This window comes from Anguilla rostrata, chromosome 14, assembly GCF_018555375.3.
Source record: "Anguilla rostrata isolate EN2019 chromosome 14, ASM1855537v3, whole genome shotgun sequence".
Lineage (NCBI taxonomy): Eukaryota > Metazoa > Chordata > Actinopteri > Anguilliformes > Anguillidae > Anguilla > Anguilla rostrata.
The window spans coordinates 21,122,966-21,140,569 of record NC_057946.1 but is presented as its reverse complement, the minus strand read 5'-3'; the positions used below and the strand labels follow the sequence as shown (position 1 = coordinate 21,140,569).

The 17,604-nt window shown below is 45.2% G+C and overlaps 1 protein-coding gene across 6 annotated transcripts in view; it reads right to left on the bottom strand.

Moving 5' to 3' along the window:
* The window catches only part of LOC135240171 (WD repeat-containing protein 7), a 163,127-nt gene that overhangs the window by 112,039 nt on the left and 33,484 nt on the right, over positions 1-17,604 (bottom strand). For 4 of the 6 annotated variants that reach the window (XM_064309517.1, XM_064309515.1, XM_064309516.1 and 1 more), the window contains 5 exons: positions 13,205-13,926; positions 11,003-11,088; positions 5,896-5,991; positions 3,011-3,129; positions 326-449 (listed from right to left, as the gene is read on the bottom strand). In XM_064309517.1, coding sequence (XP_064165587.1) covers positions 326-449; positions 3,011-3,129; positions 5,896-5,991; positions 11,003-11,088; positions 13,205-13,926 — 1,147 coding nt within the window. The remainder of the gene's footprint in view (positions 1-325; positions 450-3,010; positions 3,130-5,895; positions 5,992-11,002; positions 11,089-13,204; positions 13,927-17,604) is intronic. The other 2 variants (XM_064309519.1, XM_064309521.1) reach the window with 1 other exon arrangement.

The window sequence follows — 17,604 nt, the reverse complement described above, 5'->3', positions numbered from 1 at the left end:
GGGATTTAAACCTGCAGCTACACTCAGATTAGAGACGCTCCACCCACAGGCACTGTACAGATCATACAACCCACTCAGCATGTGAGAGGGGGCAGGACATACCCAAAAGGAACAGCCTTCTTAATCAATGATAGTAGCTGTTGTGGCATTACAACTAAACTTTTAAAAAAAAAATATTTAGTCAGATTAACTAATTATATATCCGTGACTCAGGCACAGCTGGACACTCAATCTACAGGCATGGAAGACTGGAACATCGTTCCGGACTCTAACAGTCGGCTTTTATCACGTTTGCCCACACCGAGCCAGGAGAGAGGGTACTTACGGGAGCTGACGCTGTCCACGTACTGCGGCAGGTAAGGGGCCCACAGGTCGATGGTGTCCTTCCTGCCCGACTGCCCGATCCTGCGCAGCTCGGCCAGCAGCAGGGCCTGAGCCGCCTCTCTCACCTGCCAGAGCACAGGGAAGAGCATTAGGACCCCGCAGACACCGCCCCACCAACTGACACCTTCAGGAACAAGAGGGCACTTCCTCTGCACTCACAAAGAAACACCAGGGTTCAGCACACACGGTCCCACAACCTTCAGTTTAGCACACCTCACATACATGTACTGTACCGTTAAGTTAAAAACCTTTGGGTTCAGCTCATAGTGTCCAGCTGTGCATTCTGCGCATGATAGGATGAGTCTGCTGGCTGCACATGTGGACAGCACTAACAGTACTAATGTGCCTATCCAGCAGTATACCAGCTCTCTACCCCACCGCCCTTAGTCTTGGCTGATTTGCCAAAAATATTAATTAAAAATCAACAGGAATTTAAGGACACACACCTAATGTCTCAAACGCCCAGTCTTTATTTGGGGTTAAACTCTTAAACCGAAATGACTCTAAATTATATTGTCAAATCTATCCATGAATAATTCTTCACCTTCATCTTGTTTGCCCCGACATCCTGCCTGTACGTGTGTGTGTGTGTGTGTGTGTGTGTGTGTGGGGGAGTGGGTTAAAATCCAGAATTGGAAATTCACAACAGTGAAAATGCCACACACAGGCACAAACCGACAGCACTGGCTCTAGATCCTTGAGCCCGGTCCATTCTTAAGTATTTCGGGCCGATGGGCTGTTTATTTGTGAACGCTGGATAATTCCCTGCCTTTACAGAGCAGCACAGGGGACGTGGCCCTGCTTCAGAGACCGGCGGTCACAGTCCTGCTGGAATGTGCAAGCGCGCCTTTGTGCCGCATTCTTTGAACGCGGGGAATGAATGACAGCAAGAGGAGGAGGATGAAGAGCGGCCCGGGCGCCTTGGCAACCGCCCTGGGCCCCGGTAACAAAGAGCCGCGTCCAATTAGACGGCCGAGGCCTCAGCTGCTGCCCCCCAGCCCCGCCAGTTTCTGTTCAAAGCCGCGCGCGGCGGCCGGGGATTGGTGTCAAGGCCGCCCCGTCATTCATCAGCCCGCGGAGCGGCGGGGCCAAGGCCAGCCCGCACCGCCACGCTGTCAATCAGCCGCCGGGGGCACGGGCCGGCCGGGTGGCACAACCCCGCACTTCCCTCCTCTCCACTTCCGGAAGCCTCCGCCACTCACGACGCGTAATCCACCGCTGGAACCGGGAGGGAGACTAAGCTCCACCCACATTTCCACTCCATTCGGCTAAAAATGCTGACATGACGCCTGCTGCTTTCATACTGGAGCACGGTCCCAAGGTTTCAAACTTCTTTCATTCATATACGATCAGAACACAGCACTTAAAAAATAAATGCGAGACTTGAATAGCTCTAATTAAATACCAAATCGTTTGATGCTGAACTAAGGTGAACAAACTTAACAAAGCCAGGTATTTCACAAAAGATGTATTTGGTTTACAAATATTTGCAGTCAATGTGACCCTTTCCTTTGCATTACCTTCAAGAAGAATTCATTGCAAAAATGTGGTTTGAGTAACTAAGAGAAACATTCTTTAATGCCCATTTTCAAATTCAAGTTTAAAAAAAAACAGATCAGGCTCAAATCTGATGTTACCTAAGGATAGAGAATAAATTTAAAAAAGGATAAAATAATAATAAGCACTGGATCTTAAAGGCAGAATTTTCCTTAAAGTGTGAATGAAAGATCTGAGATTATTTCCATTGGGCCTTATGATTCAATAAACTGAAAGATGGGATGACTATAAAAGAATAAAGTACACAGGTTTCAAGCACAGCTGCATTTGCGCTGAAACTAGCACATGCAGGTAAAACCAACAGGGACCCTCGGTGGATGGGAGTGTTTGACAGGCAGTCTGAGAGGAACATGTCAAACACTGAGTGAGTGAGGACACCAGTTCAGGCCCCCCAACATGAAAGCAACTCTGTAGGCTACACTCCATTTACTAAGCATATTACAGCATTCATTTGCTCGACCATTACTATACAAGAGCGCATGGTATTTCTTCCTCGTAAAAATAAAAGCAAATCTTCTGGTATCATTTTTGGCGATACTTCATTAATGAGCTGTACAACCATCAGTGGTGAGAAACATGGGTGTGAGAAATTCTGCACAGCAGACCTGTGTACTCAAACACATACGTGTATAAGTGCATAATCCTGCTGAAGCAATATATGCTAAAAACTAATTATATACAAATCATCATACTACAATTTTAAAACAAAACAATTCTAAATCATAATTGTATAAAAATGCTCAAGCTAGTGAAACACCAAGTAATATAATTTCCCCTTTAACTCCACTTAGCATGATTTAGGATCAATGTATGCTGGAAACCAACATAACAACTAAAATGAACAGAAAGAGTGTGTAAGAATGACCTGCATCTCTAATTCACAAATGTTAGCAAAATAAATTACAAATGCCGTCTGCCTTGCTCCCCCAAAAACATTTCAAATTAAGAGGAAACGGTAAACTAAAACATGTTAGCTTTCATTTTGAGTGACATATTTTATGCATTTTTTTAAAAAACTATTTATAATTTTGTTGGGCTGGTCACAGGGGGGGTACGTCCTTGTCCTTACCTCAAGGCAGCGGTCCTGCCACCTCCGGGCCAGCATCTCCAGCAGGGGCGGGCGGAACTTGTCCAGGCCCAGCAGGTCTGGGAGCATGACGCAGTGCATGGCCGCCAGCTGGCTCCAACCTGCCGGGTCATAACACAGGCTGAAGGGTCACAGGCTGACCCAAGGCCTCCGGGCCCCACCCACACAGAGAGAGATGACATCATGAGCACATAAGCCCCGCCCCTAGGGCCGAAGGTGGGAGCGTCAGCAGGAACACATCGAAGAAGCCAAATCAAAGATGAAACACTTTTTACAGAAATTCCAATAAACAGAAAGGACAGACAGAAAATGCCATGGAGTAAACTAGATCTCTTTAGTTTTCCTATGAACTGAAACACAGACACAGTCCAAAATTTACTGCACACATTTTCACTAACAAAATGGAAACAAATGTAACATACCTTACTCGCATATATTGAAAATATATGGCTTTTGTTTTTTGACAAATTGATCCTACTAATTTGCTGTTGTGTACAAGAACCAATTCACATATGTACATTGAACAAAATCATACATTTCACAGCAAAGAAATATATATGATTTCTTAGCAAAATTGTTATCCGGTGGACTTACCTTGCCCATGAAAACAAAAAGAAAATATATTCTGATGTGTATAGGAACACGCAAGCTAATAAAACATCTAACTAAAAGCGGGGGGAAATGCCTTTCACTATGAATACATGAGCAAACATTATGATTAACCAGCCAATAATAAAGTCAAATGTTCTTACTAAATAATCTATATCTTTAAAAAAAAAATTATTAATTAATAAATAAATAATAATAATAATAATAATAATAATAATAATAATAATAATGTCTCCATTATTGCAAAAACCACAATTATGTCTTAATATTACAATTACTTGGATGGGACCCAGTATATCAACAAATAGCTAGAATGGGTTAAATTTGCACGTGTCTTATACAAATGTATGAACTTATTTATGAATATCTGTAGAATCTCTCTAAGGACACAATCAGCAAGCCCACTGAATTATTATTAAAAGATCCACTCACAAACATTTTGAAGTAAAATCTGAGTATCATACATCTGTGGAAATATCCACACAAATTGTTTTGATTTGACCTGCTTTTCCACAAAATCTTTAAATGTTCATAAAATACTCATTTTCCACCTACTGCATATAATGGTCCCACACATAATTATGTTAGGGAAACTAAAGCACTGTAACAGAAAATATTTTTCTCTTCAAAAAAAAAAAGCATAACTGGTGCTCTAGTCAAAGTGATAAAATGCAAATGGCCAAGCTACGCTATTTGGAGATGTAGTGCACTATTGATTGTAGGATTGCATTAACTAACCAGTGCCAAGCAGTCATGCAAATGAATCACTAACCCTACAATTCACAAACCCTCCTGCCTGCATTTCCAGCATGGGGTTTCATCAATTGTGCTTTTTATTGGTTTCATATCGCTGTGATCTTAATCATCTACTCAATTCAACATTAGCAATTATAATTATGTTTTGCATGGTTAGAACATTTTATTACAATATTAATGCACAATGTCCACTTCAGGCTTGATATTACATTATCAGCAAGATGTTATTGTGCATTACAGTATTGGTTAGTTATTATTCCTTATATACTGCAAGAGTTAAGAGCTCAAATCATTTCTGAATAAAGTCGTAATGCAATCCTACACAGAACTATCCTGGTAGCAGTCTTACGTGTACTTTCAGCAGTATTAGTAGTGCATTGATAAGAACTCATTAAGAGGAAAATACTACTATACTACCTGTATGCAAAATAAAAGTACCTGGAATCTATTTCACTCTACTGGGGAAGAAAGCAGATTTTACCACATTGCCATAAACAGTAGACATGCTTGCTTTTTTACTCAATTTTGTAAATAATTTACTAGCAGTTAGTTTACTAAAATGTACTAATATTTAAAATATAATTTAATTGTAAAAAAAAATGAAAGAAAAATTTGATTATTTTGCCAATTCAATTGTCTGTTTCGTTGAAAAATGATGCAATAAGATTCACACGAACCTGAAAATCCTGCAACAACGAAGAATAACTTTGTATGAAGCAGTGAATATTATTATATTAGAAATAATACAAAAGCAAAAATCATGACGATGAACCAAATCGTCGTTAGGAAGGAAACACCTTCCCCAAAAAGAGTGCATTTATCATCATACAAAACATTCATCGAGTTCAAAGAGCATTCCATTAAAAAATAAACACCACAAAAAAAAAAAAGAAAAAAGATTTCAATTGAAGGAAAAACTGAAAACTGCCCAGACTGTGGAATGTCCAGTCCTGCTGGAAAACAAAAACAGGATGTTTAGTACTGTAAAAGATCTGCAGAAAATGGAAGAAGAGACGGGGGGGTGCGCACCTCCCCAAATACCAGGATTCCCCCCTCCCTACCCTCACCCTGCCAAGCGCTCCCAGCAAAATAAAAATGGAGGTGTAAAAGACCGCCCATTATGGCGGTGGAAAAACCGCTTGGAACTGGACCGACCGACTGTATGTGAGCAGCGGGGTGGAGCTCTGCCAAAGTTCAAAGAAAAAACGAAAAAGTGGACGAGCCGAAAGAGGCCCCAAGCAGTCGGGATGGTAAAGATCCCCAACTGAAGATGGTGAGAGGAACCGAGTTCACCATGCCCCCCCCCCCAAGCCCCCATGTGAAAAGAGCAAGCATGCAGACTGTGTGACACACATCACCACACCGGGACGATACAGACCAGAGACCACCAGGCACTACGGGCGGGCACAGTGGGGTGGGTGGGGGGGCGCATGGTGGATGGGCAGACAGAGAGAGAGTGAGAGCGGGGAGGGCGGGGAGGGGGGTGGTTTCGGGGAAAGTACCTTCGTTGACTGAGGGACAGGTATGGAAAGCAGGGCCTGAGTAAATGGCCCCAGAGCCAGGTGTGGCAGTAGTGGAAGTGGTAGCAGCAGCAGCAGCTTGCAGAGTAGAGGAAAGATAAGTAGAGACAAAAAAAAAACACATACTCCAGCAGTTTCAGGAAAATAGGAGAAACAGCGTTAGTACGAATGAGGAAACAAAAAAGAGAACTGACAGACAAATAAGACCAAACCAAAAAGATTTCAAACTTTTGTAGAAGCTTAATTTTTTAAGAACACAATTTCTGAGAGCCAATCAAAATGTACTCTACTTGTAAAATGAACTGCTTTCATTACCTATTCAAAGACTTGCCTGTTAGCACATTTGAACTCACACTTTGCTGTGAACCTGAATGTAAACCATTTTACCGAATGCACTTTTATTTCATTCACAGTTCTAATTCTCATCCAAGCTTCTCAGCAGAGGGTAACAAGTGTTTGAAATCTTTTAACTTTGCACTTTACATAAATTAGAGTAACTTATCTTGCCCCCATATATGACCTCTTTATACCAAATCAAGCTAAATAATTCAGCATAACTATGACTGTGACCTTAATTTTTTACTAAATTTTTTAAACTAATCATAGTTTTTATTATTCTGATATAGTCTTCTATAGTCTTTGATAAAAGATCAATTACATTTTAGCATTGGCCTCTTCAGTTCAGAGACTTCAAACACACGTTTGTATTATAACTCATAAATGTCCTGTTTTGTTCAATTCATGATTGAATTACTTAAAATAAACAACCGAAACACGTCCGTGCATCAGCCTTTAAAAGATGTTCTGGGATTAACCTTAAACTTCAGCCCTATGCTCAGGAGTTCAGGCCTGCAACTGCCCCCAGCCCCACATTAAAAGACATACAGAAAAAGTGCCACATAAGAAGATTTTACAAAGGACACCTTCTTCAGTTACATCATGTAAAGGGTGAGTTCAACAGGACAAAACATTGTGCTCTGCCACTACTGGGAGACTGGAGCTGGAGGTTGTGGGATACAGTCCAGTTAGCTTCAGACTACATTTCCCATAAGCCCATCTGAAAAAAATGTTGTGCATGTTGCACCCACCCCTCAGCAGAAAGAAACCAAGGTGACTCTGGCGAGGATGCCAGAGCTCAAGCCATGCAGACAGAGTGAGTTGTGCAATAGGACAGGCAAGAGGAAGATAGAACAGGCCCTGGTGACTCCAGCACGCTAAGAAACACGCTCCACAGGCATGGAGACATCAAACTCACACAGCCATACTAATGACTAAGGGATTCTGACTAGAGGGACTGGAGTGCCTTTTGATCACTCTCAGGTTAGACAGGATTAATCACATCAGAGATGCACACATTCGGACCTGAGATAAACACCTGTGTAAGTCTGAAAAGCGTGGCCCATCCTGGGCTGCACTGAATATAATTCCATTAGATTATCTTGACACATAACCACACCTGGAAAATGCACACTTTCCAGTCCATAGGCAGTCCTATGGTCTGTGTCACACTTACCACCATAAGATATAATTTTACTCGGGTTATATTGCCGTATCTCGGCAATACAAATGGACGCATGAAAACGCACACGCATACCAGAGTTAGCAGGAAATCTAACTTTATAGCAGTGTATTTTTCTTACCACCCCAAGTTAGTGTGCCATTCCTTTTACATTGAGAGAGTGAATGTTATTACCGCTTTAGTTTTGCTTCTTTGAAGAACGCCAGTGTTAAGACCCACTGCGTCTGATGTATCACCACATGACCAATAGGGGTGGCAGATGCTGGTTGCTGCATTCCTGGTCTAAGGGCCACAGGGCCACAGTCCACCGGACCTGTGAGCCCCCGCTCCAGGAAAGCCTTGGGGAGCCGCCGCAGGCAACACGCCCCTTATTCCGGCCTTCCAGGCACGCAGCCCGCCCATCTGGAAACCGGACGTACGCTCAAGGTCAGACCGAGCTCTGGAAAACGGCCCGCCCGTTTTTCTAAAATAAGACCCTGATTCCGAGCACGGATCTCTGAAGCGGCGATGCGTGCAGAGACAGAATACAATATTCAAATATTAAACACCCAGGCCGCTTCGCATCAGGGAAAAAATGGACCTGCGTGTGCGCAAGTAAAGTCTAGAATAGACCCCTAAATAAAGAGTGCGTATTGTAATTTAAAAAAAAAAAAAACATTCTACTCTTTCCTATTTGTACTGTCATAAGATGTCAAAATCATTAATATGTAATTAGACATACATTACACAAAAAATAGTATATAATGTATACAGTAACTGGCTCTAATGACTAAATTCAAGGTTAAGAGAAAGGCTCTGGCACTTCCCCACACACTGAGTGTCTGAGCACACCACTTCATGTGGAGGACTCATCTCTGATTCTCTCCACCTCCGCTTCCTAAGCTGCCTAATTTACCTTAATGGCTGTGTGACAGCTCGGCATTCCTGATGAAAAGCGCCACATTTGTTTCTCCAAATCCCCCCCCACCCCCCTTTCACAGGAGCGCCACGCTGTAAGGCTTTGGCTTGGCACGGGCTTTAAAAACGACTCTGTTAAAAGCCACTTAATCTGGAATCCCTCATTTGTTCACGCAACACAAACGAGGGGCAGTTTTCAAAAATTGATTTGGATCAATGCCTCAGGAAACGAAATAACTTCCATGCTTTTAATAACTTGCATTATCTCCCCTACTCCGAAACATGGCGAATGTGAATCGATACGTGTCTGAAAACGCATTCTCTTCTCCGCGCCGAGAACGCAACGCTCCTTTTTTTAATTAGAAACCCGAAAATCCTCGAGTGGAATTCTTCCGTCTCGTATTCACTTTCATAATTACTTGAGACGAGTCTTTGTTTTCTTTTGTTTGAACAGAAGTCAAAGTAATCGGGGATCGGGAACCGCAGGACTGGCACGAGTGAAGGAGCAAATTCTCAAACGGCCTTCGCGTGCGCCTTAGTTAGCGGGAGAGAGAATTAGCATATGAAAAAGCAGAGGGTCCTCACGGCAACAGCGCCGCAACAATCGAGGGATAACGCCCCGATTTAGAGGTCACTACATGACACCTCCCCTCCATAGAAAGAAATAAGCGTATGCCCTGCATAAGTGGACACAAATGAATCCCCACGCTCGGCCCCATTATGACGGGACAATGGGTTCAGGGCCCCGATTAGGCCGGGCCGCGTGGCGGGGACGTTCTGTTTGCTCAGCCCGAGGCCGAGGGCCTTTTGTCCGTCCCGGGACATCTGCATGACAACCGGCGTTTCGTTTGCTCGCTCCAGGCCCGCCGTGCTGGGGGGCGCCTGGCCCCACGCGCGGCGCCCCATGGTCCCTACTGTAATGGCCCATGCAGGCACCCTTACAGGGGGAATTCATGTTGCGCCATTTCAATGAAGACCCCCCAAACCGCTCCTCCTCTGAGCCTTATTCAGCGGCTTCGATCCACCGATCCACCGATCCACCACTATCTGTTATATTTATAGCACAAAGAGATGACGGTCAATGGCCGATTATGTATAAACTGCTGTCGTGCCATTTCAGAAAAAATTGCATAATATTTATTTTTGAGGTTATTTGCTTTCAGGTGACTTGCTTGTTCTGTTTGTTTTACTTCACACCACCAAAAGTCAGTGAAACACAGCTTCTCCTGGAAGCCTTTTTCGCCCATGGTGACATAAATACACTGGGACTGGTATTAAAGTTTCAGAAATTTTTTAAAAAATTAAATACGGAATTTATGAATTGCTGAGGGAAAATTTGAAAATGACAAATTATAGTCACTTACCTCACAAGGTCATTTAATTCGCCAGCCGAGAGAGTTGTGCCTGCGCCGTTCGAGAGAAATCTTCCCTCAGTCTGACACAGGGAGTCTGTCATCTATCAAGTATTAGATGTTTTTTGGGGCCCGATGTTTTTAAGATATGTGGTTATGACAAACTTTATGCTTTATGTTTGTTACTGGATTCATTTTAGCATTCACATCTCTCAGTGATGTCATTATATAAAAAATACATTTTCAATAACTTACCTTGTTAAGGTAAAATGCATTTGCGTATACCTACAACATTATTTAAATATTGATTCCTGTGTTGTCACTATAATTTTAGAGATATCTTTTCATTTTGTAGCATTAATTCCAAAAAATGGCCTAAATTTTGCTGGAGACTATTTAAAAAATGCATATGAACTCACAATCATGATATCAATAGAGCACACAAGGCACTTTTCTGTCTGTAGTCAATAGGGTTTTGTGCTAAAATCATTCCCCTGTGTCAGTATCAACACACACAGTTAAACACTGCAGTGTTCCTGTAGTCAATAACCTAAAAATACAACCATTAACAGCAGCAAGAACTGAATTAATACATGAAAATCCTGCCGAAGTAATTATTCTGGGCTTGGGTACAAAATACTACTTATCTGTTTATTTATTTATCTTCCATCGAGTCACTCAGAAAGGATGGATCATCATGTTCATCAAAGGAATACGCCGTTCGTCTCTACCTTTTCTGATTTTATGGCTACAAACCAAAATCAATTTTCTACATTTTAAGTAATCACAGGAAGCCTCTCTCGCTCGGGTCCTCACGTTCCTCCGTAGCGAGGTCCAGTGCTTTGTTCTGTGTGATCTGGGAGACAGCAGCTGTTTATAATGGCTTGGCTAAAAGGTACATTTGCAGGAACACAAAGCCAAGGCTTATGTTGCATTGTTTTGCTTGTGTTTGTTGTTAGTATTCTGACCCACTTCCTGGACTGCACCGCTACAAACTGAAGTCCTGGCTTTAGCCATGACCAAGACAGGCAAACCAGAGGCGCCTCTCCTCTTCGCTCCGATAAAGCAATCCTGTGGAGCCCTCAGCCACAACTGGTGTGGAATGGCCGATTTCTACACGCATATACATAGTATAGGCTACATAGTATACACAGTATGTATATATTTTTAAAATAACCAGAACACCCCAGGAAGCAGGGCCAAATATCAGACTGAATCACTGTTCCCACAGCATGTGGGATTTGAGGACTGTGATGCGGGGAGGTGGGCGGAGATTTGTCACCGCGATGACCCGCCCCTCCACAGGGCTTTCTTTAGTTACCTTGTTTGATCTGTCCTTGCATGGCTGGGTTGGAAACCTGTGGGGGGATCTTTTTGGCAATCTCGGGGGTGCCTGGTCTCGGAGGCCTGCAAACACAAAAAGGGCAAATAAAGTATGCAGCAAAGAGGCTCCTTTCATTTCCAAAGTGCACTCTGCAGAACTCGCCATTTATTGTATGTGCATAAATGTGCACTGCATTGCATATCTGAAGAATGGTGTGAGAAGGCCTATTTTTGCATTTTGTGTCTCTGTGACATTCTTCTTATATTCCTTGTGAAACATTTTCCAAAACAAATACTATGCTAACAAAAATATGAATGAATCTATTTAGGCTACATTCTTTCTTCAAAGCATGCTGGTGGTACAAAACCAAGATGAGCTCCAGAAAGAGAGCATATTTTCTCCTTATTATCTCCACTGAATTCCCTGCACTGGAAAAGCCCACCAGTCCAGAGTTCCTTTAGTCAGAGGGACTGAGCCCTGGCAGAGATTGTGATTGGCTGAGAGCAGCCCCATTGTCGCCCTGCCTCACCACACAGTCCCCAGCCCTCATTCTAAAACATCGAGCCATTCAATGTGAACAGCTAAAACTGTGCTCAGGGTCAGAATCAGTCCATTCGATGAGCACAGCAAAACACCTCCGCAGAGAGAAGCCTGTGATATCTTTGTTCACACTGCCTGAAACAAAAACTAAAAAAAACTACAAAAACACAGGTAGCTCAATCAGCAGGTCTCAGGGCAGAAAACAACCAACAGAAGATGAGCCCACGGAACCCAGCTCGAGTCCAGTCAACTACTCCCAGAAACCAGGCTGTGCACAATAACGGAATATCAACGGAGGAAAACCGTGGTGTGATTCTGAATTCTGTCAGGCGCCTCTCCGGTATTCCCACCTCACCGAGAGCGGAGAAAACTTTCTCTCCTCCTCCGAGCACATCGAGATACAGACATGGCAAAGGAGCAGACCTCACACGTGCAGCAACACTAACGCATCCCGGGAACGCGCAAGATGGCGTCCGCGCCCCCTCTGAGGGACGGCGAGCACCCCCTGCCCGAGACGAAAGCGCACAGCGCCGCCCCGCCCGGAGACGGTGGAGCGGAGTCCCGATTCATCACCGACGGGCACATTTATCCAGCCATTTGGAGCTGGAAGGAAAGCCTTTAGAACAGCCGTGGCTATTGTTCCTGTCTTTATAAGGCACTGTTGGGCTGTTCAGTGAAGGAGGGCAGCACAATAATTCTCAAAGAAAATAGATTTCATTCAGTCCCCCCCCGCCGTTTGTCACACAAGCCAGGCGGGGATAAAAGGACACCTCCTTAAAAGCCCCCTTCCTGTTTAACAAGTGGAGGCGAGGTGGCGAAACTTTATTCGCTGTTTCCCCACATGCAGTCACCACACCTCTGCAGGCTCACACACCTCAAACGGTTCACAACTTGTGTGTATGTCCACCAAGAGAGAAAATGTTAGAGGTTTTAGGTTGAGATTCACAGACTTCCGTTTCAGACAGCCGTGTCAAAGCAGAACAAATGCACACCTCCACCAAAACAAGCGCAGTCCAATCGATAAAGGATGACCACACAGAAGCTACTCTGAAAAATTCAGCACCGGCCTGGAAAACACGGGCCGAGAACATCATTTGTAGGCCTGTCTGCCTGTCTGTCTGTCTGCCTGTCTGCCTGTCTGTCTGTCAGCCTTTCTGCCTTTATGTCTGTCCGTGTGGGGTCTCTCCTCCCACCTAGCATAAGACAAAAACTTCAAAGGGTGATATGAATTGACTTCATGAAATTGTCAGCTCTTGGCATTTCCTGAGCGGTGCGAGATACTAAATCTTTCACTGCCCAAGGGGTTGAGGAAGCCCAAACAAGCAGGTCCTCCTTGCAGTTCAGTGCAAATAGCAAGCGCTGGACAGCAGTTCAATACCGCGCAGTCCCCCCCAGCCTACGCCGATACCATCAGCAATGACGACGCCGCAGATATACGACAGGTGCACAAACGCAGAATGTGTGATGCGGGGATCGCAGCTGCACCAAACCGCTTACATAGAAGCGTACTGGAAGCAACAGACTGCAAAATGTGCTGACTTCAATGAGTTCAGAGTTACAGAACCCATGGACCGGCAGACCAGAGGCTGGAACTTTGGTGTGTTAATGTCAGAGTCGGCCCGCTGGAGTGATGTCATAGCTGGGTCCTAACGGACGCACCTGGCGGGGGCCTTCTTCATGTGCTCTCCCACGAAGGTGGCGTTGGTCATGCCCATGAGGGTGTTGGCCAGGGAGATGACAGACAGCAGGTGCTGGGTGGTGACGGCGCGCGACACTCCGTAGGTGCCCTTGCCCACGATCTCGGAGGCGGACATCTTGCGCCCGCCGGCGGCCATCAAGCGGAACATGGACTCCTTGAAGGTGGGCAGCATGAGGGACATGTGGCCGCCCCGGGACAGCAGGCCGAAGGAGATGGGGCAGTGCGGTTTGAGCATGCCCAGTCGGGTCAGGCACACCTCGTCCAGCGGTGCGTTCAGGCCCCACGCGTGCAGGCAGGACATGAAGAGCTTGGCCGTGTCCATGGTCAGGTTGTACTCCAGCAGGCTCAGCGACTTGGACTTCTCCTCGCGCCTCCGCTGCTCCTCCTCCTCCTCCTCATCGTCGTCCAGCAGGTGCTCCTTGATGTTCTCCTTGATGGTCTCCTTCACCTGCTTGAAGAGCTTGCCGGCCAGGAAGGAGCCGCCCTTGTCGGCGCTGCCCTGGGACTTCTGAAGGGTTTCGGGGGACACCAGCGTGGGGTTGGGCCTCTGCGCCTCCTCCGTCAGCAGCTGGATGATCACCGCCTCTACGTCGAAGAAGAGCACGTGCATGTCCGGGTCCGTCAGGTTGGTCTTCATCGCCTGCACCACCAGGGAATTGTGGGAGTATTTGGGCAGGTTCCCCTGAAAGATAGAGACGCATGGGTGTTAATTCTGCAGTTCTGTTCTGAGGGTTGTATGCCGAGGTGACTCAGAATGTGTCATGTGACCCAGGTGGAAAGTTACAGGAGATGAAGAAGTAGCAAACATCCATGGAAACACAATGGAGCTCTTCAAACTCTTCAATGCTTTTTTTGTTGTTGTTTTTTTGTTTCCCCACCCCAGAAATTGGCCATCACTGTGATGTTTTATGAAATTGTTGGGACACCAAGGACACGATTTGTGTTTCACAGGTAGTACAGCCAACTCACAGCTCAGCATTCTAAATTTTAAACAGCAGTTTCTAAGCGGTTTACCATTTATAAATACCTTTTTTGTTTTTTGCAAATCACACGTCATGGCCAAGACGCCACAAACACTTTGGCCTGATTAACTAACTTCTGATTTGACAGCTAGTTGGAGCAACGTACCAGAACTAAATAGCTAGGAAGCTGACAAATCAGGTGTCAGATAACACAAAGTCAGGTAGAAAGGCAATAATTTAAATGAGTTATAGTTCATATACAATTTGGGAAGGGAGAGAAATGCAATTTATTTCTGTAGTTTCTGACAATACTAACCTCATCCAACAAATGCTTACCATTCCAAAAATAATAATTGATTGATGTCCTCTTTCAAAAAATATAATTGAACATGGAGCTGTTCTCCTCCCAGCATTCTTTGTCAAAGTGGATGATGACGATTCAGAAACCTCAATTGAAATCAAAATCTAACGAGCACTTGCTGATTTCAACTGATTTTATGTGAACAATATTGTGGACACGGCTTTGCATTTCATTTGACCGCTTTACAATGTTTGAAGACTTTAATGCAAACATGCACGTTGCCTGGATTCAAACTTTGGACCTTGAGTCAAAGGCAGCACTGAAGAAGGAGGAGGAAAAGGATAAGAAGAATTAGAGAAGGAGAAGTAAAAGAAGGAGAAGGTAAAGAAGATTAAAAAGACCAGCAATACCAACAGGGCTCCAGCACCTACAGTACTTGGAACTGTAACGATAATAATCATGATAATCATCATCAATTATAATAATAACTATCACTGTAATTATAACCATCATCACAATGCCAATATTTTCACCGTAGGCTAGTTCTCATGAAATTTTCAATTGGGGTTAATTAGGCTTAGAAATGGTTCACTCAGAGAGATTCCAAACAGAGGACTCCAGTAATGAGACGAACGAAACAGAAGCGGTCTCGACTGACGCGCATTATGAGTTTGTCAACGCCACAGCAATTTTTTTTTTTTTTTTTACAGAACAAAGGCCTTCAACCTCGCACCTTCGTTGGCGCTGGTTTCAAAGCTGCCCTGCTACAGAAGACCTGAAGACCAGGCAGACCGAGCCCAAGGCCCGCCTTCACCGGCCCCTCCACTCCTCAGGTGAAGGGACGGAGCGGCTCCACTTCCGAGCGGCTTTGCGGTGATTCATGGGAGTCTGTTGACCAGCACCCATTGATTCTCCCTAACAGGTTGTTAGCCACAAAGCAGGGTATCAATTTCTCTATCATGGTGAGGAGAAAAGGGAGAATCAGTGACAGTCCCCCCCCAGTCCATCTCACATCTGCCCCTGAGCACTCAATAGGCATCAGGGCAATGTCTATTACTGACAATTAGCACACGGAAGGCCGGTATTGTCACCGTGTTCAATGACAGTTAAGCACCTCCGATGAGGGCTGGCACTTGCTCCAGTGATCACAGGGCCGGCTCAGGCGGCCAGGGGCCTCTTTGTTTCAGCGGGGCGCGTGGCGGCTGGCCCGGGCCTGGGGGAGCAGAGCGAGGCGGGACCCGCGCAGCACGCGCTCGCAGCTTTGTGTGCAAATAAACAGAAGCGCCGCGTCCGCGCCACTGCAGTTAGCATCCGCCTGCTTTCAACAGTGGAAAACCTGGACAAACAGACATGCAAAGAGGGCCAATTAGATACAGAGGCTCCTGGTATTAGCCGCTGTTTGAGACGCAAGAATCCTCTATCTGCTAAAGCGCACTGCATAATTTATTAATTCTAAGAGAAGCCCAAGCAAATATAAACGCACGCATACACATGCACACATGCACGCACGCACACACGCATACAGACATAATCACGCACATAGGACCTAAGGCTTGTAAATCAAGCCTGCTATAAAAAAGAGGTGTGGGGGGAAATTTGAAAGATTTAAAAAAATGTATTTGAAATGTGCAAACAGGCTGGGCCACCATTTTTGCTTAAACGTGACAAGGCAGAAATTATTATGAAAATCTGGGCGACTAATAAATTCAGAACTAGTGCCCTTTGATCAAAATAAGTGACCTTTAACCATTTTAATTCAAAATCAATTCAAAAAGACTTTAAACTCTTTCATGAACAGAAGAGAAGCAACGCCAGACAGAGCACAGCATTCGACTGTTCGACAGATGTCCCGTTCTCCAGACTCCCTGGTCTCGCTCAATACGCCGGCTACAGAAAGAGAGTCTGCCACCGGAACTTTCCCCAGCTGGGGCCACCATGGCAACGGCACCTCCACATGCCCACAGAGAGGAAACACAGGCCGTGGCGGGAAGCCCGCTCACACCGGGGCTGCAGCGGGCGTGCGCTCTTTGAGCACGTCGGCTCACGCGGAGAACGCGCACCTGCACCACTGACACACTTCCACCAGAGGACAATGTGAAGCCGAAGAGGCCAAACACACAGGGCAGGGGGGAAAAAAGGGCTACAGGACGTCCCCCGCCACGCGTCCGTCTGTCTGTCCCCCTGCACTTCCGGCCTTCTGCGGCCACACCAGCACTTAGGCGGGACATCATGCGGGACCCCCGCACGTCTGACCGAGAAGCTTCTCTCTGGGATCTGAGCTCCTGCGTTCCACAGCAGTCAATGGAGGCAGGCTGCCCTCTAAAGGTCTGCTGCTGCTACAACAACAAGGGGAACAAAGGAAGCCCTCCACTGGGCAGCAGCTGCTGAGGACATCTTGGCTCGGCGACCCCTGACCTGTGAGTCACAAGCCAAGGCCCTGGCGAAGGAGCAGCATCAACACTCGCGTCAGAAGGGAGAAACTGAATCAGCGCCTAGACAGGCAGTCCGTTATCCCGGCAGATTTCTCACTTCACCAAGAAACCCCGAAGCCTCTTTACAGGACAATATTTGACTCACAAGCCTTGCAGTCAGGCTTGTGAGTCAAATATTCTGACATAATCTGACATAAAAATGGAAAAAATTGACAAGGGCTGTTTTTTAAAATAGGAGATGCGTATGAAGCAGTATACACCAGTTCAATCAATAGTATACAACCCAACTGTTTTACATGCATTGGGATTGCTGAAAATAAGACGCAATAAACAAATTGTTCATTAAAAATAATATTACTCAAAGATAAAGTAACACAATTTACAAATATGATAATTGATATAGTATTTTAATGACCATCAACTACAGTACAACAGTACTGCATATATGTGGTTTTTGTTTTACATCTTACACAAAGTGAATCACCCATTTCTACATACAGGAGTATATTCAGGAGAAATCAGGGAACGGCTTTCTGGTGTCCCAGAAAGGAACAAGCTGTCAATCAGGAGATAACACCATTAGCATCTCCCCCAGCTCCAGCGTGCATCTAAACCTGACAGCGAGCCCCGCGTCGGCCACGCAAAGTGCTGCAGCGAATGAGAAG